The sequence below is a fragment of the Notolepis coatsorum genome (genome assembly GCF_963971535.1).
Source record: "Notolepis coatsorum genome assembly, chromosome: 14".
Lineage (NCBI taxonomy): Eukaryota > Metazoa > Chordata > Actinopteri > Aulopiformes > Paralepididae > Notolepis > Notolepis coatsorum.
This window is the reverse complement of record NC_140178.1, coordinates 105,800,489-105,822,911: the sequence shown is the minus strand read 5'-3', so window position 1 is coordinate 105,822,911 and position 22,423 is coordinate 105,800,489. Positions and strand designations below refer to the sequence as shown.

Sequence of the window (22,423 nt, the reverse complement as noted above, 5' to 3'; positions counted from 1 at the left end):
AAGCCCAACGTAGTCGCGGACTGCCTCTCCGGAGTCGTCATCGGAGCTGTACAGCCGGACCTCAACTACGTCAACAGGGGCATGGAACAGGCCTCCGACCACGACATCCCGGCCCTCAGGACGGCAGATTCCAGTCTACGCCTGGAGGTCCGACGCTGCTGTGTGACCTCTCCACCGGACATCCTAGCCCACAGGTCCCTGAGGACTGGCGAAGGCTCGCTTTTGAGGTGGGATATAACCACGACAAGATTAAACCTGCCCACGTAGACATTTCCCAGCCCTTGGAGCTGACCCTCCCCACCCCCGCCGAGGCCGTCCGCCGTTACCCCGGGACCCACCTACGACTAAGTCACCGGTGACCTCGTCGCCGTCTGTGCCCCCGGGTGTCGGGGAGGATGCGGGCGCGTGCACCGCCCCTCCCTCCTCGCCCCTGGCTTTCTGCACTCACCGCGGCCGGTTCGTGCCCCCGGGCGCCGTGGAAGGCACAAGCGCTTGCACCGCTCCCCCCTTCGCGCCCCCGGTTGTCCGCACGCGCAGAGGCCGGGCAGTTGTTCCACCCCGCCGGGGGGATTTTGACTATGGGTGAATTCTGGGGGGGCTTGTGTAGTGATCCTAATGGTACATAATTCACCCACGGAACTATTGTTAGGAACATTCTAGAACATTAGTTCCGCCTGAACATTCTGGAACGTTTGTGATGATGTCATGGCAGAACATTCTAGAACCTTAGGTCTGCCCGATCATTCTGGACCGTTCGTGATGATGTCATACATGCTGGTACGTTGGTGATGTCATAGTAGGACCTTCTAGAACCTCTAACATTCCTGCAGTCATTCTAGCTTTTTAGTAACGTACTGTATCGTGTAGGTGTACTCAATAAAGACTATTCGCTCTGCCTCGAGCCACCGTCTCCGACTCCCATCTCTCGGCACTACATGCCTAAGCTTAACCAGTGTAGAAACAGGCGTCGGCCAATCAAAGCTGTAAAGAAATGTGAATCACTACCCACTTTCAAAAACACTCTCAAACAACACCTACGGGAGACTGCAATTCGAAACTGGCCCCCGTAAATGTCCTAACACAACCCCCTCCAATGTACAGTAAATTACCAAGTATGGTCTTGTCAATATTCCAATGTACAGTTTTGTTTGTACAGTTGTACAGTGTCCCCCACCCACCCCTCCTACCCAACCTCCCCCCCCACTCCTACCCAACCCCCCCCCCCACCCCCCCCCACCCAACCACCTCCAATGTACAGTCCCCCCCACCCCCCCCCCCCACCTACCCAATCCTATGTACAGTTTCTACGTCAAATGTATATACTCTTTTTTTCTGGACTCTTTTTGTATCACAAACAGTACTGTATTTGCAAAGCTGGTATGTCATAAATGTATAGATGTAGCAGTACTGTCTATCTGTATGTCATGTATGTCATATATGTTATGATGAATTGAAAATGGGGGACCCTGATGTAAACAAGACGAAAGTCTTTCTCTGGTCTGCATCCCCTTAACAATTGTATGTATTGAGCTGTACTGTACTGTAGTCTGTACCCATTCTGCAATCTGTTAATAAAGTTTTCAATCAATCAATCCCCGAGAAATGCGGCTTGGTTTCGTAATCACGCTGACCAGAGCCGTTGAAGATAACGGCTCTGGTCGTGACACAAAGGGTACAATGCGGACATCTAGTGGACATTTAGAGTCATTGCAATGTTGATTAAAAAAAGATCCACACTCACCCTCGTGAAACGAATTGAAACCGCGGGGCCTCCGTACCGTAGCCACACACACACACTGTGGCTGTAAAGCTGCCTGACTGTCGCAGACTCACTGGCACAAAGGTTTTGTATATAAAGACGGACATTTTTATTGCGGCTCACAGCATTTAAAAATATAATTGTAATACTGTTTCATATTTTGCAGCTGCTAATGTTACAATTGAGCCTTCGTATGAAGAACTTGCTACGTGTGTGTTAGCCGCCGCGGGGGTCAACGTTAGCGAACAGTGTTGTCAGTCAGTTGTTAACGGTTTGCTTGTTGCTGTCTGTCATCAGGCTCTTCTTCCCCCCCGAGGCTCGACCACCACCAAGAAGACAGCCAGCATGAACGTCGCTAAAAGTGGCTACCGTGTCTTCTCTGCGAACTCCTCCATAGCCTGCACAGAATTAGCCAAGAAGATAACGGAGTATGTTGTTGTTGTTGTTGTCATTGTTGTTGCTATAATTTTGCATGATGTAACCAAACTCTGCTAAGCTAGCTGGTGAATGTTAGTTAAACGAGCTGCATGTCATGTGTTGCTCGCCACCAGTGTTGTTATTATTAGTGGGGGAAGTACAGTAGACATTTAGTAACGTGACTAACTGTATATTTGTATATCTGGTATGTCATAAATGTGTAGCAGTACTGTCTATATGTATGTCATATATATGTTATGATGAATTGAAAATGGGGGACCCTGATGTAAACAAGACGAAAGTCTTTCTCTGGTCTGCATCCCCTTAACAATTGTGTGTATTGAGCCGTACTGTATTGTACCCCTTCTGCAATCTCTTAATACAATATTCAATCAATCAATCAATCAATAGGTCAGGTGCATTGCTGCCACATTCCTACTAAACCAGCAACGCTGGTGGTGGTGTTCACCAATCTGGCTAACGTAATTTTTTTTTACGAGATCAGTGGATCAACTTCAGTTGAATATAGTTTAGATGAGAGTTCCTAGTAGCGGTATTGTGTGTGTGTGTGTCTGTGTGTGTGTGTGTGTGTGAGAGAGAGAGAGAGAGACTTTATCAGGCCCTTGTTGTGTGACCCTTATCAAGTGACATTGAAGTCGAATGCCAGGAGCCAAAATACTGACATTCCATGACCACAGGGATCAGTGGCTCATTGTGTGACCAAATGTACTAGCATGGCTGCAGCTGACCGAATCATTGAACCATAAGCAGGTCGTCAGTGGTTTTCTAGTGAAATCACCACCTTTTCATTGAGGTAGCAACTGAGTCTGTTTGTTACTTCTTCTTCCCACAGGCGGCTGGGAGTTGAGTTGGGAAAGTCTGTGGTCTTTCAGGAATCGAACAGAGGTAAGGATGAACCCAGAAACTCTCACTGGAAATGTCTTGATGTCATTAGAGTCTATATGAGATTAAGAGCCAATAGGCCTGCCACCATAGCTACTGTTGTTGGGACGATATATTGTCCCAGAAATAATTGCAATAAACGATATTATTGTCATTTTAAGACCTTTTTATGCCAATGATTATGATGATAATAAAATATAGCATAATAATACAAGTACACCCTTGTGCGAGGAACTTTTAATTCTTAAGAATATGCAACGTCTTAAAGTCTTAGCTACAGGGCTTCTAAGCAGCTCTGGGAAATGTACAACAGTATGGAAAATTTATTGGATAATTTCCAGGTCAATCTACGAGGGAGAAGAAACGGGTTTTGTCCTGAAGTGACTGGAATGACTAACTGTACATTTGATGTAGTTGTGGATCCACTGTGATTTCACATTGTGACGGCTGTAGGCGAAGAATAGTCTACAGCTGTAGTCAAGGTGATATGGCCTGGTTGATGGTTATATGTTGCCCATGCAGTCGGCATACATCATAATCAACTCTGACAAAAGATCTCAAACCCGGTCAAGAAATCAAGGGCTGGAAAAAAGGTTTAGAGCTTGTCGTGGAATATTTTAAATGAGCAGAGACTGAGCTGTAGAAGTTCAGATGATGAGTCGAGTTGTAAAAAAAAATTAACATATAGGTTTATTTCTGTGATCACAGAAAAAATCCTCAGTTTACAATCGGAGACAAGTGTACACAAGCGTCTGATCAGAGAAGGGAGGGAGAGCTCTGGTCAGACTTACAATAAATACATAGTTTGACATGACGCCGATTTCGCCATCGACTAAAGACACACTTCTTCAACAATTATCTGGAAAAAAAATTAAATATGTAACCCTAACTAACCTTATTGTCATGCACTTGTCCTAATAAACTAACCTACACTGTATCACTCAACACTTTGATGAACATTGTTACTCAGCTGATAGATTTGTGCCCTTCCTGATGACTTCTCGTACAGAACTTGTAAGTCGCTTTGGATAAAAGCGTCAGCTAAATGACTAAATGTAAATGTAAGATGACAAATTAATAACAGATATGACAAAAAAGGTAAAGACAGATGAACAAAGGGCGGCTAGGTGGTGTAGTGGTCTAAGGCACTCGCCACCAGTGTGGAGACGCTAGGATTCGCGTGTTCGAATCCAGCTCTCCACATTGTTTTTCAGTTTGGCTGGTCGTCCGCAGTAATACACATTGGCCGTATTACGGGGAGGGAAAAACTGAAGGGTGGGGATCGAACGTTGTGAACAAGCGACTCCTACAAGTCGGTTGGTGCGCCTGCGCAGTAGAATCAGGAAGTGTCGGGGGCAGCGTGAGCCTCCCACGCGTTACTCCTCGACACTGAGAGGTCGAGCTGCGCAGGTGAAAAGATGCGACTGCTGTTACCTCAAGTACCGGAGGGGACTTGTGCTATGTATGACTTAGTCCTCACTGCAGCCGGCTTGTGGGAGGCAAGAAACAGCGTTCGTGACAGGGGAGGGTTGAATTGGATGATACGAAATTGGGATGGGAGAAAAATATAGAAAAATGGGAGAAAAAGTGGATCAAAAAAAAAAAGACAGATGAACAAAGATGAGAAAAGTAAAACAAAGATGGCATAGGCGACGGGTATGTAAGGCCAGGCTGGGCTTTGCCTACCCAAAATATTATGCTGGGAATTTTGAAATGTATATATTATATGTGCGCTGGCTATTGTGTGTGTCTTGTGCTGCAGCCCGCTGGCCGAGGTGTCATTGACGAAGGTGTCAGTCGGCTAGGTGGCGGTGTTTAACATTCCAGGTACAGGCAGTAACCAATCACGCATAGGCTCAGGTTAAATAATGTAGCCAATCACATCATTCACATGATCATCCTGATCCCGCAGGCTGAGTAAAGCAAACATCTGCGTTTCGAATCTCCGCCCGCCGATCGCTTTGTAGCGAACACCAGCACACTATTTTGAGTCAAATTTCAAAAAGCAAAATGGATATACGGTCTTTTTCCAAGGCATATAAACAAAGTAATTTAGAAGCTGCACCGGGCTGCCCCTGGGCATAGCTACACGGATCACCTGAGGCTGTATGTTGCTTTATCTTGGCAAACAAGGGCTTGCTCTAAGTCAAGAGGACATGATGAGAGTCCGAGTTCATCAAATCGTGGAAACTTTTTAGAGCTACTGTATGTACATTGTTTTCAAAGCATGATGAGATCTAAATTAGGAAAAACTTTCCCTTCATTGCTGTCAGCACTGCAACTTGTGATTCAAGTTGTGAACGGTCTTTCTCAGCAATGAGGCACATCACATCCAAAACTGACTAAGAACAACAATGCGCCAGTCTGCTTCACATTGAAAGTGATCTCACAGACAAAGTTAAAGCAGAAAAGATCATTGATTCCAAGACGAAACGTCGCATTTTGCTGCATTAATGTAAGACAATGGTTAATCTATTATTGGATGCCTTCATTTGAACACTTATTTGCACTATATATTAAATGAGTGGGGCTCGCCTAGTGGGTGTATTGACAAAAAAGGAAAACATTTGCACTCTGCGCGTTATAGCCTACCCTAATGTCCGGTTCACACGCCGCCTATGAAAGATGGGCACAATATCTGACAATACTGGAGTAAAGATTAACAAGAAAATAACAAGATGTGATTTTTCTTGGACGCCTCATATCTAAGTCAAGCTGTCCTGGGCCTTGGCCATTGTTTTAAGAACACCGTCAGACTGTCGCCTAGTGTCTTGACTAGTTAAACTAGTTAAAGCTTTGTACAGAGAAATATCTATTTATAACGGAGCTATGCATGATGTAACATATAATAAATTACTATTACAAGCTCTTGACATGGAGTGACTTTAGCCCCTCACACACATGTTTCCAGGTGAATTATTGGAGTAACCTTTCCGGCACTAGAGATACAACTTTTTGTTTCGTTAACGTTAAAGTTAACGTTGCGTGTAGCGTCTGCATGACGCTGTTGCAGTGTCCAGAAATGAATACACCCTCAAGACCCCTACGCTCTGCATCTTCTGGCCGCCTCAGACTTACTCCTATCCGAGCTCCGGGAGGCTCATCAAAGAGAAGCCGCCTATTCTCAGTCCTTGCCCCACAATGGTGGAATGAACTACCCACCCCAGTTAGGACAGCCGAATCCCGTCCAATCTTTCGCCGTCGACTGAAAAAAAAAAAAAATAATTAACCCTAACTAACCTTACTGTCATGCACTTGCCCTAATAAACTAACCTACACTGTAACACGCAACACTTTGATGAATATTGTTACTCAGCTGATAGGTCATCTCTGTCGTACAGAACTTGTAAGTCGCTTTGGATAAAAGCGTCAGCTAAATGACTAAATGTAAATACAGTTCTCTTTTTTTTTTTGATCCACTTTTTCTCCCATTTTCTATATTTTTCTCCCATCCCAATTTTCGTATCATCCAATTCAACCCTCCCCTGTCACGAACGCTGTTTCTTGCCTCCCACAAGCCGGCTGCAATGTGGACTAAGTCATACATAGCACAAGTCCCCTCCGGTACTTGAGGTAACAGCAGTCGCATCTTTTCACCTGCGCAGCTCGATCTCTCAGTGGCGAGGAGTAACGCGTGGGAGGCTCATGCTGCCCCCGACACTTCCTGATTCTACTGCGCAGGCGCACCAACCGACCTGTAGGAGTCGCTGTCCACAACGCCCGATCCCCACCCATCAGTTTCCCACCCCCTAATACGGCCAATGTGTATTAGTACGGACGACCAGCTAAACTGAAAGCAATGTGGAGCGCTGGGATCGAACAGGCGATCCCAGCGTCTCCGCATTCGTGGCGAGCGCCTTGCCCACTACGCCACGTAGCCGCCCTAGAGGACGTATTCTCTATAAATAAACCAATCGTGCATCACAGTCTGTTAGTGGGTTTGTTGGAAGTTGGCAATGCTGTTTGGGGGCCATTATGGGCAGCGTACTGTAACACAGTCGTGGTGTGTCATTCCGCAGTACATATTTATAGGCACGTTTAGTTTTAGTCATAGGTAGCTTGTAGGGGTGGAACGGTTCACAAAATCGACGGTTCGGTTCGTATCACGATTTTAGGTTTACGGTTTTCGGTTCGGTTCGGTATACAGTGTTTTTTATTTAAAAAAAAAATGTAACGCACCAAAAATACCATACATCAACATAAGATATATAGCCTAAAAATAATCCAACTTTTCAGTTATTCTCAAGGACGTAGTCATGCAAAAACTGAAAGAATGAGGCCATTTGACATCAGGCACATTATTTTGACAGTGACGGTTAGAGCTAGGAGAGATTTTGGTACAGCAAGAGGGGAGGCATTGCTCATTTAAACATGCTTCTCATTTATTTGGTAAAAAAAAAGGTTTACCTTTAATAATGTTTGGCACACAAAGACAGAACTGACTGAAAAATATAGGCAACATTTGTCAAAGTATTAACTCGTCAATATACCCCCCTTCCCCACTAATCGAACTGGTGTCGTGGAGTCACTTCTCTGTGAGTGTTTCCACGGTTAGCTTGGGGCAAACATTAGTTAGCTCGCGGCTAAAGTTAGTTAGCTCGTAGCTAACGTAACGTTGTATAACCGAACAATACACGCATGCCCCGAATGCGTACCGTTCGGTACGACCTCCGCGGTTCGGGGCATGTGTGTATCGTTCGGTACACGGTTCGAATGTAGAGCTGGGCGATATGGAAAAAAATCATATCGCGATAACGATATGATAATTTTATTTTATTTCTCGATATCGATAATTATCGAATTGTTATAAGTATAAAAAAAAAAACATTTTTTTTTTTTTTTTTTTTTTTTTTAACAACAGATGTATGTTTATTTTGCAGCAATTCTTTGTCATTGCCGCCATCTTTAGTGTTACATCCCCTCACACTCCAGTTCTCAGGCTGCAGCTGGTTTAAAAGCTAAAGTAAACCGGCTTCTCTGCTGGCTGTGGCTCCAGAGGAGTTGAACAGTTCTGGCTCTGCTAGTTTTCGATCTTTTGGTGCTTTTTTGGTGGACAAACCACCGCACATGTGCACTGTGACTCGTGACTGGAGTCTAGTTCTGCTAGCACACATAGCCTACTGTGTACAGACAGTTTCAAAATGTATTTTAAATTAGAAAGCAAACAAAATAAATGGACAAGAGAAAAAGAAATCTGAATTTGGTCAGTATTGTCATTTGGACAAGCAAAGCCATTACTTTAAGTTGCAGGCAAGAAAGACAAGCCTGTCCACTGTCTCTGGTTTTAAAACTGCCCTGTTGCAGGTAAAAAAAAAAAAAAGTAAAAAAAAAAAAAAACGATTTTTCGAGTTTTTTTTTATTTCGATATTCGATATCGATTATTAAAATATATCGCGATATTTATCGTTATCGTTATATCGCCCAGCCCTATTCGAATGCGTACCGTTCCACCCCCTAGTAGCTTGCATTCAGTGTCGAGGATACCGTGATAAAGTCCAGGACTTATTTCCATCATGTTCTTTGCCGTTACTGGGACAATACAATACAGATACACATACAGATACAGATATTTACATGAAAACATCTTACATAGACAGACATCACCTATGACGATACCACCTGCATTTCAGATGCATACAAAATACTAAAACTAATGTTTTGCTGTTAGTTGGACATGTTAGACTTTCTCTTGGCAGTGGGAGTGGGTTTCCTCATTGAGCGCTTATCCTTATCGCTAGGTCTCAAGGCTGGCTGTTCGTCAGGCTGGATGTTATCCTTATCGCTAGGTCTCCAGGCTGGATGTTCGTCAGGCTGGATGTTATCCTTATCTCTAGGTCTCAAGGCTGGCTGTTCATCAGGCTGGATGTTATCCTTATCGCTAGGTCTCAAGACTCGCTGTTCGTCAGGCTGGATGTTATCCTTATCGCTAGGTCTCAAGACTGGCTGTTCGTCAGGCTGGATGACATAGTATCAGATGTCATCTGGACAAAAACTGGAGCCCCCCAGGGAACAGTCTTGGCTCCCTTCCTCTTTGTGCTCTATACTGCGGACTGCAGACACAGCGAGGCCATGTGCCATATGCAAAAAAACTCTGACGACACAACGCTGATCGGTCTGGCGATGACCAAGCCTATAAAAAGGAGATTGACTCATTTGTCCACTGGTGCGATGCCAACTTCTTGGAATTAAACATAGAAAAAACCAAGGAGTTGGTCATCAACTTCAGGAGGAAGAAGGTGAATGTCTCTCCTGTCATCATTAGGGGGCAGGAGGTTGAAATAGTCCAGTCCTATAAATACCTTGGCGTTCACCTGGACGGTAAGCTGGACTGGAAGCAGAACACAGATTCTGTGTTTAAAAAAAGCCCAGTCTCGGCTCTTTCATCTGAGAAAACTTTTTTGACATCAGCAGGTCACTTGTCTATGTATTTTACCAAGGTATCCTGGCTAGTGTCCTGTTCAATGCTGTTCTCTGCTGGGGGGGGGGGGGGGGCAGCATCACTGTTTCGGATAAAAACGTATAAATAAAATCATCAAAAAGGCTGGCTCAGTGATTGGCCTTCCTCCTGATTCCCTGGAGATCACCATAGTCAAGCGAACCAGGACTAAACTGAACACCATTTTATCTTTTGTAGGCCACCCATTGTTTAGTGTTTTCGATGCTCTGCGAAGCTCATTTAGTAACCGATTGCTGATGCCTCAATGCTCTACTGAGCGATTGAGAAGGTCCTTTGTACCTGCTGCGGTAAAACATTTTAACGAACACCGATAGCACTGTGTTAAGAGGCTCTCCTATTGTGTTGTGTATCCTGTAGTGTATTATATCATGTAACTGTGTCTTTCATGTTTGTATATGTGTATTCGCTCTGGTGGCAAATCATGTTTCCCCTCGGGGATTAAGAAATAAACCATACCATCATGGCCGCCTAGTTATAGTTGAAAGTGGGGGTGCAAGTTTTTTTTTTCTTTTTTTTTTTTTTTACATTTTTTTTTCTTTTTTTTTGCAAGGCAGATTTTTTTACATTTAATGAACACCTGTATGTGCAATTTCCTGCAATATAGAGCCTTCAATCTTGACCAAAATAAAGCTGCTCTTTTCACTATAAAACTCAGTTTATATTGCAGTATGATAGCTATAATAATAATAACTTCACTGCGAGGGCTCTTTTAGCTAACGCTAGCTAGGCACGTATGATAGCCAATTACTATTATAATAATAATAACTTTCCCATCCTCCCAAAGCCCCTCCAGCCCCGTTCACATCCGCAGCACCAACAACAACAACAACTAATTGACGCTATCAATAGCCCCAGTGAGCGCGGCGGCTGAATGAATGAAAACTTTATTTAACAGATTGCAGAATGGGTACAATACAGTACGGCTCAATACACACAATTGTTAAGGGGATGCAGACCAGAGAAAGACGTTTGTCTTGTTTACATCAGGGTCCCCTTTCGTGACTGTGCTGCACCGAGTGAATCCACAGTCACTTGCTCCTCAATGGGAAACCAACCTAGATTTACCATGAAGGACTGGTTCTGGCCGAACCGTTCGTTATACAAGTATCACAGAGACATTACAAAGGTGCTCACAGTTGCACGAGGGGTTCGCACAGAGATACGGGATGGTTTGAAAGCTCGGCGTTGCTAATAAATATTTTTAATATTTTTTTATAAACTGCTCAAAGCGGCATTATTTCCGCCGTTGGGTGATCACAGCGCCTGCGCACCATCCTGTATCTCTGGATTCACTCGGTGCAGCGCCGAGGCTCACCATACGAGAAATATTCAGTTTCAATCTGTTTGCGCATTTAGTATACAGTCACAGTGTTCGACTTACGTGATGATTTGCTCCATTTTGATGTAAACGCAGAAGAATAATCCTCACGAGTCACAATGTTATCCAATATCCAGCCTGAATTTTTCAAGGGCTTTCGAAAAAGCCGCCTCCCCCAACATGTCGTATACGTCATGCCGACGAACCGTGGCCCGTGGGCACTGGATCAAACCATTAAAGTGGGGGGTCACACAATCTTTGGAAACTTAAAAACGTGCTATTAAGTGTCATTGCGTATTATTAATTTGATTGAAATTACGTAGTTATGGTTCGATAAGATTTATATATTGGGGGGGATATTTATATCATATGATATGATCAAAAAGTGAGGGAGCAAAGAGACAAGCTTGCTCCCCCAAGAAGCTGATCGCCCTCCTAGGTGAGTCGGCGTCAACACCAGCCCACCCTCGTGTGTTCCCACACCGATTATGACATCATCATCTGGCCGCAAAACACCCTGTGCTTCAGTAAATCATGGATCACTGCGTGATCTTTCTCCTCTCCCATCTCCCACTGCGCTTTCTGTTTCCAGCTGGGAACACTGGATGTGATGGTTATGTTTTAGATGAGCTTGTAGGTTAGTTGTATTGGCCACGTTTTCCATGGCACTGTTTCTAAAATAAAGTCGACATTATGGGGGTGACAGTGGCTCAGGAGGTAGAGCGCTCGTCTGGTAATCAGAAGGTTCCCGGTTTGGTCGTCTGTGTGTGAATGTGAGGTGTAAGTTGTCGAGCGCTTTGGATAAAAGCTTCTATATAAATGCAGTCCATTATTAAACCGGCTCGTTCAGGATAATGGGCTCTTCCTCTCTCATTCAGCTTAAACCCAAAATGTTCCCGAACTATAGGCGTGGAATGTGGCTTTTATTTATTTTGGTCGCCTCTGCCGTCAGTGGGTGGGTGAGTGAGTGGGTGAATGTGAGCTGTACATTGTGAAGTGCTTTATAAATGCAATCCATTTACCATTTATGTGGCTGTTGTGGTGGAACTGAAGAGGTCAATGCTGCGGTCAGACCGTCATGGTTGATACAAATGTATTGCTAAAGCGCTTGAGAGTCTAAATACAAATCCAGTTTAGGAGCGGGTCGGAGACCGTGACCCTCTGGCCGTGAGGGGTCAAGTCTAACTAGGGATGCACCGATCCGACTTTTTCAGTCCCGATACCGATACCTGGGTTTGGGTATCGGCCAATACCGATACCCATTGTCCAAATTATTTTCTCCAAAAAAGTTTAAAAAAAAATATTTTAATCAAACGTTTTTTTTTCGGGTATCTGTAAAAAAAGAAAAATATATCGGAATTATTTTAATTTTTTTTATATTAAAATATATTTTGTTTTTAAGAATTGTAAAGGATCACAAGTGTGTTTTTGATTTGTTGTAAACAAAGACAGAAAATAAACTTCATCCATTCAATTAACACTTTCCGTGCCGGAGCTCGGTGCCCCGGAACCTCCTTGAATGCCGCGACCCACTTCATTGTTAGCATTAAAAACGCCTAATCTATGTTTTAAATTATGGCTATGTGTCTAATCTGCCCGTCGCTTATCAATGACTCGTTTTCCAGTCAACATTGTTGAAGCGGATTGTTTTCTTATCGGTTCATTGTCGTTTTATAGCATTTTGAAAAGCCCTCATTTTCAAGGAAAATATAAAGATTCCATGATAAAAGACATTTACTGGAATATTCTAGAATACACAAAAACGTGTCATTTTTTGGCCTATTTATGAATCGTTTTCAAATAAACGCTAGATTATCGATAGTATATGTGTACGTATGCACGCTATAGAGGCGATCTGAAAAATCTAGTATCTTATTTCCTCATCAGCGATCGCGCACACAGAGACACATCACACATAGGGCAAACGCTGAGATCTCAGCGAATACAACTCTGATTATCCCAAGACTGGTAAAATAGATTCCTTACCTCAGATCAGATGTTCTCCAAAAAGATCATTCCAATTCCTGATCGCCATTCCAAATATCGATCACGCTTATTGATTGAGTATTGGCTGCTGTAAATATATATTCCAGGCTGATTCCCGTCCCGCGAATTCCATGTTGATCAGACTTCTTACCAGCACAAGGAACCAGCTGGCTCCCCCTCTACATATCTAAGCGACTGACCTGCAGTTACACAGGGATAGACGATAGGGGGCGCTTTTTTCCATTCTGAGCTCCTGTAGGGGCTGCTGTACCAACGGGAGACTCGGTTGATGAAATATGATTTCAGATCTCTAATAAAACAATAAAACGATATTTGTCGTCATCGGCACTCCGTGGGGGGGCTAATAAAACGAGCTATGTCGTCCGTGCCACTGAAAGTGTTAATAAACTGTCACTGTGTGGAGACTGGGATCATTATTTTGTGCAAGGCAACATCAGGCTTGACTTAAAACATTACTTTCCTAACTTAGTGAAACTAAATCTAACAAATTAACACATAGATATAAATGTACTGAATGGTTATTTCTTATTTTATTTCGTATTAAAAAAAGAAAAAAAAAATCCGATATATATATATATTTTTACCGATACCCGATCCAGCTATTTTACTGATATCGGCGGCCGATACCGATACCAATATCGGATCGGTGCATCCCTAGTTCTAACCCTCTGGCCTGCGAGGGGTCAAGTCCCGTTCCAGTTCTAACCCTCTGGCCCGCGAGGGATCAAGTCCCGTTCCAGTCCTGTGTTCTTAAGCTGGTTTCATGTTCAAACCTGAACGATGCTTGGCTGAGGGTAGTGCCGCTCCCGCCGAAAGCCAGGGTGAGACCTAATGTGCAGCTGGACAAAAGTTGACCTGAGTGTCGGGCAATACTGCCGACGTGTAGGTATAGGGAGGTGTAGTCTGACGTCACTTTGGACCGCCCGCGAGGTCCACCCGTTATAGGGATTTATCATTGGGAAAATGGATTATCGGCTATTACAATTCTGCCTCATGATGAACATTGGAAAGCTTTCCATTTTTGCACAAAATGAGCTCCCTTCTATCACTAACATTATTGTTTAAGCGTTTTTGGTTGAAATAAAATTCGGCGATTTTTCTTTACAATTAATTGCAAATATTTTCATGTTTATTTTCATAGATTGTGGATGAATATGCACAGAAAGGTACACCATGCAAATGTTCATGCTTTATTTGTTTTAAACGAGACGATTTAGAAATGTGTCCATTGGATATACATTGCCATTTCAAGGAGGGTGGACCACATGGGAAACACCAATGATGTAACCCCTACACCTCCCTATTGATGACATCGACTCCTCGTTGCAGCCCTAGTTGAAACCGGCAGATACCCTGATGATACAATATGCAGTTTCTGCTTAACTGTTTCTCTCTCCTCTCTCTGACAGAGACTAGAGTGGACGTGAAAGAGTCTGTCCGTGGCCAAACTATCTTCATCATCCAGACCATACCAAGGTGCGTGAAGCAGGCCTGCAGCATCTAATACACAACACTAGGGCGGCGACAAATCACCACAATCATTTGAAATTGTTTCTATATCAATAATAGCACGTCATGATATCCGTTCACGTATGCAAAATCACAGGATAGAATATTCCTAATGCTGTTAATCGCAGTTAATCAGTGTGACATCAAACCGAACCCCCCCCTCAAATGTTGATCTTATTCTGAGAGACATTTTTGTTAATCATTTCACTTGGATGACAACATTTTGTCCATCAGATCCAGAACAATAACATTGAATTATCACCAAACCCTACATGCAGAATCTAATGCATATCACAGTAATAATAATAATGATAAATAGAATTTGTAACACTTTATATTTGTGACAATCTCAAAGTGCTACATGAAAGGAGGTAAATATAAAAAATAAAGAAAATGAATACAACAACCAATGCAATGTAAGAAACATTCAGATCAAAATCTAAAAAAAGAAAATAATAAAAGAAAACACAAGGCATCGTTACAGTAATTAAGTAAGTAAGTATTTCTAAAGCACATTTAAAACAACTAGTTTCACCAAAGTGCTGTACATATAAATGGCAGTATAATAAAACACAGTAAAACATGGTAAAAAATAAAGCAATGCAAATATGACAAATATAAATATATATATAACAATTAAGATTAAAATAAATAATAATAAATAGAAAAATACACAACATAAAACAGGGTAGGTGTGAATCAGACTATCCAGGCAAAAAGAAAGTTTACTGTTACTGTTGAAAGGCCAGCGCTTTAAAGTATAGGAATACGTGGCGGTGTTTGCAGGGCTAAAACTATATTATATATTATAGCTATGGATATAATAATATTGCCCATTTGACATTGAGTATGTATTGTTCAATTTGTGAAAAATAAATGTTTCTTTCATCCATACATTCCTGTTTTATACCGTGGTGAATATGAGTATAGTTTTAGAGTAATCCTGTCTAATCCCAGAAAACAACGCTATGCAGCAATATACGCGAATTTCACTAAAAACCGTGCCGTTCCCCCCCTATATATGCTACTATTTCGAAATCAACTCTATATTATCGGTATTATGTTTCATAATTTCTTATGCTTTGATCGTCACCAACGGAATACGTTACACAGTACATTACACACATACCCTCCGATCGTAATTAAGGAATTATTGGATCAACGCAAGATTGATACGATATAGCCCTTACCGTGACTAGGATGTACCGCAAAACGAATATTACAATTATCTGATCGCCATTCCAAGTATAGATGTCGATCGTGTCCATAACATAATCCACCAAAGAACATGAATCGGGAGTGTTTGATTCTTATAAATCCATGCGTTATAAGCGCTCGTCATGCCCGACTAGGAAAAGTCCGCCCGGACCTATTTCATCAACGCACACCCGAATACAGAGAGTTTCAAAGGATGTGCAATACAGGCGCCCACCAGGCGGCGTTATTGGACTTTTGCGATCTCGGGACCCATTCCCAATGATAACAGCAGGCTCCCTGGATGGATATTAATGGAAATATCGAATAAAAGAAATAACGATGAAAACCCGACTTTTATCGGGTTTGGCGCTCAAGCGTCGGCGAGTTAACCCGACTTATCTCGGGTTTGGCCTCCATTGTGTTAACATGGATCCTGTACTGAGTCATGAAGATAAAACACAGAATAAGACTTTAACATGGATCCTGGACTGAGTCATGAAGATAAAACACAGAATAAGACTTTAACATGGATCCTGGACTGAGTCATGAAGATAAAACACAGAATAAGACTTTAACATGGATCCTGGACTGAGTCATGAAGATAAAACACAGAATAAGACTTTAACATGGATCCTGGACTGAGTCATGAAGATAAAACACAGAATAAGACTTTAACATGGATCCTGGACTGAGTCATGAAGATAAAACACAGAATAAGACTTTAACATGGATCCTGGACTGAGTCATGAAGATAAAACACAGAATAAGACTTTAACATGGATCCTGGACTGAGTCATGAAGATAAAACCAGCGGTGTAAAAAGTACCCAGAAATGATACTTAAGTGAAAGTATGGGTACCGTCTCAAAATCTTACTCGAGAAAAAGTCAGAGTATCTGGCTAAAAACACACTTGAGTAAAAGTAAAAAAGTTTCTACTTTTTAGATGTAAAAACTTTTATTTATTCCGGGCCAATGAAATGTTCCGTTTCGTCCTCTTCATCACTTGTACTATCGTTTGTGGCCATCTTCTGTAGCTCGTCACTCTGACTGTCTATTCTTCTGATAGCAGGTGTTTAATCAAAGATCCCCACTTTCTAGTCTTGCACAAGGACCAATCAGCAGGGGTATGGGCGGGTTCATTTTCCATTGATGGGGATTTGATTGGCTGTTTTTAAATAAATTGCGGCCGCAGGATTAATAACGTTAACGTTGGTTCGGCCAGAGAAACAAATGCACTAATTAAAATGGTTGGACCTGCAAGATTTGTAGGTCTGCATTTTAAATGTAAAAAGTATTGTTTTTTTCCTCTGAATTGTAATTGAGTAAAAGTACACGTATCCAAACCTAATAATACTTGAGTAAAGTACAAATCCCCAAAAACAGTACTTAAGTGTAACGAAGTACAATTACTCAAGTACTTTATACCTATGGATAAAACACACAATAAGACCTTAACATGGATCCTGGACTGGACTGAGTCATGATGTGGTCTCTGTCTTCAGTGCCGCTCAGCGTTGTGTGCCGGCTGCAGACGGCTGAGTGGACGGACAGCTGCAACAGCTGCAAGCAACAACGTCTTAAATGTTTGACATTTTATTACATTGCAAAAGGCGGTTGTAAAGCTCTGCGTCTGCCCACCACAGAACGACAGGCCCTCCGTGAATGGATCACTCTAATGAATGAAACATGACCTCAGAAGAGTGTATTCCACTGCTTGGGACAAACACCTTTCTGGTACTTGACTCCGTGACCCTCGTCACCACTAATAACCCAACACTGCACCCGTTTAACCCTTTCACTGTCGCACGACAAAGCGTTAACCCTTTCACAACCACACTACAGAAGGTTAACCCTTTCACTGCCACACGACAAAGGGTTAACCCTTTCACAACCACACTACAGAAGGTTAACCCTTTCACTACCACACTAGAGACGGTTAACCCTTTCACTGCAACATGACAAAGGGTTAACCCTTTCACAAACGCACTACAGAAGGTTAACCCTTTCGCTGCCACACGACTGCCTCTGGCTGTGCTCAGAGTGAACAGCAGGCCACGCCCCCTCAGGGTCTGGCTGTGAACAGAAGGCCACGCCCCCTCAGGGTTTGGCTGTGAACAGAAGGCCATGCCCCCTCAGGGTCTGGCTGTGAACAGAAGGCCACGCCCCCTCAGCCTCTGGCTGTGCTCGGAGTGAACAGAAGGCCACGCCCCCTCAGCCTCTGGCTGTGAACAGAAGGCCACGCCCCCTCAGCCTCTGGCTGTGCTCGGAGTGAACAGAAGGCCACGCCCCCTCAGCCTCTGGCTGTGAACAGAAGGCCACGCCCCCTCAGCCTCTGGCTGTGCTCAGAGTGAACAGAAGGCCACGCCCCCTCAGCATCTGGCTGTGAACAGAAGGCCACGCCCCCTCAGCCTCTGGCTGTGAACAGAAGGTCACGCCCCCTCAGCCTCTGGCTGTGAACAGAAGGCCACACCCCCTCTGGCTGTGAACAGAAGGCCACGCCCCCTCAGCCTCTTACTGTGCTCTGAGAGGCCACGCCCCCTCAGCCTCTGGCTGTGCTCCGAGAGGCCACGCCCCCTCAGCCTCTAGCTGTTCTCTGAGAGGCCACGCCCCCTCAGCCTCTGGCTGTGCTCAGAGTGAACAGAAGGCCACGCCCCCTCAGCCTCTGGCTGTGCTCTGAGAGGCCACGCCCCCTCAGCCTCTGGCTGTGCTCTGAGAGGCCACGCCCCCTCTGGCTGTGCTCTGAGAGGCCACGCCCCCTCTGGCTGTGCTCTGAGAGGCCACGCCCCCTCAGCCTCTGGCTGTGAACAGAAGGCCACGCCCCCTCTGGCTGTGCTCTGAGAGGCGGACCTAAAACACTTATAATCAAAACAAATGATACATCTGAGGCTGAAAATAAATTATACTTGGCATTAACCCTTTCACTACCACACTACCAAATGGTTAACCCTTTCACCGCGACAATACAGAAGGTTAACCCTTTCACTGCCACCGTCTGTAGTGTGGTAGTGAAGGGGTTAACCTACTGTGGTGTGGTAGTGAACGGGTTAACGTTCCACAATAAGCTATTTATGACTACACATTGTTGTACCTGATCTATAAAGATGACATAATCCTGACATAATCCTGTGTTACTATTTTATCTTTCTTAGAGATGTCAACACGGCCATCATGGAGCTGCTGGTCATGGCTTACGCCCTCAAGACCTCCTGTGCAAAGAACATCATCGGGGTCATTCCCTACTTCCCCTACAGCAAGCAGTGCAAGATGAGGAAGAGGGGCTCCATAGTCTGCAAGCTACTAGCTTCAATGTTAGCTAAAGCAGGTACGGAAAAACACACGACTAGCTGTATCTGAAGCCTCTTACTCTCAGGCTACTGACCCGAGCGTTGACCACTTGCTCTCAGTGCTGTTAATGTTTGGCCACTTGGCCGGTTGGTGATACTAGAAATTGAGCTTTAAACTCTTCCTGTTGCTCTGGCTGTAAGTCGCTCTGTCTGAAGGAATACACATAATGTATAATGATGACAAGGCAATGGGGACTGTGTGTAACTAGGAGGGATATGAGGACTGTGTGTAACTAGGAGGGATATGAGGACTGTGTGTAACTAGGAGGGATATGAGGACTGTGTGTAACTAGGAGGGATATGAGGACTGTGTGTAACTAGGAGGGATATGAGGACTGTGTGTAACTAGGAGGGATATGAGGACTGTGTGTAACTAGGAGGGATATGAGGACTGTGTGTAACTAGGAGGGATATGAGGACTGTGTGTAACTAGGAGGGATATGAGGACTGTGTCTAACTAGGAGGGATATGAGGACTGTGTGTAACTAGGAGGGATATGAGGACTGTGTCTAACTAGGAGGGATATGAGGACTGTGTGTAACTAGGAGGGATATGAGGACTGTGTCTAACTAGGAGGGATATGAGGACTGTGTGTAACTAGGAGGGATATGAGGACTGTGTGTAACTAGGAGGGATATGAGGACTGTGTAACTAGGAGGGATATGAGGACTGTGTCTAACTAGGAGGGATATGAGGACTGTGTAACTAGGAGGGATATGAGGACTGTGTAACTAGGAGGGATATGAGGACTGTGTGTAACTAGGAGGGATATGAGGACTGTGTCCTCTCTGCACAAAAAGGGCAGCAAATTAGACCCAGGCAACTACCGCCCTGTTTCTATTCTCACCTCCATCTCGAAAGTCATGGAAAAAATAGTCTACGAACAGGTCGAAAAGTACCTAGCGGAAAAAAATCTAATCTACGAATTCCAATCTGGCTTCAGAACATCCCACTCCACTGACACATGCCTTCTCTATTTGAATGACCACATCAAACAAGAGGTGGACGCAGGCAAATACTGCGGCATGGTCATGCTGGACCTACAAAAGGCCTTTGACACGGTCAATCACTCCATTCTGATTGACAAGCTAAAAGCAATTGGTTTTGATAGTCTATCAGTGAGCTGGATGCAATCCTACCTGGAGGGGAGAGAACAGATGGTGGAGGTAAACGGTACCCTATCCCCCCCCCTCACAGTGAGCTGTGGTGTTCCACAAGGAAGCATACTAGGACCGCTACTGTTCCTAATTTATGCAAATGACATGTCGTCAGCTTGTGACTGCAACTTGTTCCTGTTTGCGGACGACTCAGCCCTGCTGGTCTTTGACAAGAACAAGTTACAGGTTGAAAAAACCCTCAGCTCGGAACTAGGCAGAATCTGCATATGGCTCGCTGATAACAAACTATCATTACACATGGGCAAAACAGAGTCCATTCTCTTCGGTTCAAATAACAAACTCAGCAAGACCGACGGCTTCTCAGTTACAGTGGGTGACAATATTGTCACAAGGAAAGATGAAATTACCTACCTGGGTTCCATCCTAGAGGCTAATCTCTCCTGTGACAAAATGGCATCCAATGTAATAAAAAAAGTCAACTAACGAACTCGATTCTTGTACCGGATCTCCTCTCTGGTAAACAAGAATACCCTGAAGACTCTGGCAGGAGCACTCATTCAGGGGTACTACGACTATGCTTGCACCTCATGGTACCAAAGCACCTCAAAGGCGCTAAAAACAAAATTACAAACATCTCAAAACAAACTGGTCAGACTACTGCTTGACCTTACTCCTAGAACCCACCTCACCCCTGCCCACTTTGACAACCTAGGATGGCTTAGAGTAGACGACAGAGTACAGCAACTTGCAATGGGCCTGGTCTACAAGATACACTACACGACCAAGGTACCCATGTACATGTCAAAATACTTCCCAAAGGTCAGTGAATACCACGATCACAACACCAGAGGGAGCTCCACAAATCATGTCAAACCCAGATTCGGCTCAAATAAGGGACTAAACACGTTTCGCAATTATGCCACATCAATGTGGAACGCCCTACCCAAAGCTGTAAAGGAATGTGGATCACTACCCACTTTCAAAACCTCTCTCAAGGGACACCTACGGGAGACTGCAATTCAACACTGGCCCCTGTAAATATCCTAACCCAACCCTGGTTTTGTCAATAGTCCAATGTACAATTTTGTTTGTTTGTACAGTGTCTCCCCCCCCCCCCCTCAATGTACAGTTTTACTTGTTTATACAGTGTGCCCCCCCCCCCCAACCACCTCCAATGTAAATTACCCAGTATGGTTGTCAATATCCCAATGTACCCAACCCCCCCCCACCCAACCTCCTCCAATGTACAGTTTCTACGTCAAATGTATATACTCCCTTTTCTTGACTCCTTCTGTATCACAAACAGTACTGTATTTGCAAATCTGGTATGTCATAAATGTATAGATGTAGCAGTACTGACTATCTGTATGTCATGTATGTCATATATGTCCTGATGAATTGAAAATGGGGGACCCTGATGTAAACAAGACGAAAGTCTTTCTCTGGTCTGCATCCCCTTAACAATTGTGTGTATTGAGCTGTACTGTATTGTACCCATTCTGCAATCTGTTAATAAAGTTTTCAATCAATCAATCAATCAATCTAACTAGGAGGGATATGAGGACTGTGTAACTAGGAGGGATATGAGGACTGTGTGTAACTAGGAGGGATATGAGGACTGTGTGTAACTAGGAGGGATATGAGGACTGTGTGTAACTAGGAGGGATATGATGACTGTATATGTAACTAGGAGGTATATGAGGACTGTATGTAACTAGGAGGGATATGATGACTGTATGTAACTAGGAGGGATATGAGGACTGTGTGTAACTAGGAGGGATATGAGGACTATGTATGTGTAACTAGGAGGGATATGAGGACTGTGTGTAACTAGGAGGGATATGAGGACTGTGTGTAACTAGGAGAGATATGAGGACTGTGTGTAACTAGGAGGGATATGAGGACTGTGTGTAACTAGGAGAGATATGAGGACTGTGTGTAACTAGGAGAGATATGAGGACTGTGTGTAACTAGGAGGGATATGAGGACTGTGTGTAACTAGGGCCTAACAAAATTAATAGTTGGTTTCAGGTTGCCGACCGACCCTGCCGATTTAGGTGCGACCCAATATATTTTATGAGTTTAAAAAAAAAAAAAGTATAAATTTTTTTTTTTTTTTTTTTTTTTTTTTTTTTTAAGAATAAAGTTTCATAGAAATCTTTGTCAAACATTTAGTATTATGGATATTAAACATGCTGGCAGAGTACATGCATCCATGTTGTTGTGAACATTTTAATTAAATAAAGAAATTCCCTATCCATAGTCGCCGTGGGAAAGAATAAAATAAAAAATTAAATAAAATAAATTCCCTACCTACCCATGGCCAAACTGACAACCAACCTGAAACCAATTATTAATTTTGTTAGGCCTAGGAGAGATATGAGGACTGTGTG

At 43.7% G+C, this 22,423-nt stretch overlaps 1 protein-coding gene across 3 annotated transcripts in view; it reads left to right on the top strand.

Moving 5' to 3' along the window:
• Nucleotides 1-1,771: 1,771 nt before the first annotated feature.
• LOC311241025 (phosphoribosyl pyrophosphate synthase-associated protein 1) overlaps nt 1,772-22,423 on the top strand; it is a 41,313-nt gene continuing 20,661 nt past the window's right edge. For all 3 annotated transcript variants that reach the window (XM_084329688.1, XM_084329689.1, XM_084329687.1), the window contains exons 1-5: nt 1,772-1,843; nt 2,057-2,187; nt 3,030-3,082; nt 14,271-14,337; nt 18,718-18,890. In XM_084329688.1, coding sequence (XP_084185814.1) covers nt 2,105-2,187; nt 3,030-3,082; nt 14,271-14,337; nt 18,718-18,890 — 376 coding nt within the window. In that variant the 5' untranslated portion in view covers nt 1,772-1,843; nt 2,057-2,104. The remainder of the gene's footprint in view (nt 1,844-2,056; nt 2,188-3,029; nt 3,083-14,270; nt 14,338-18,717; nt 18,891-22,423) is intronic.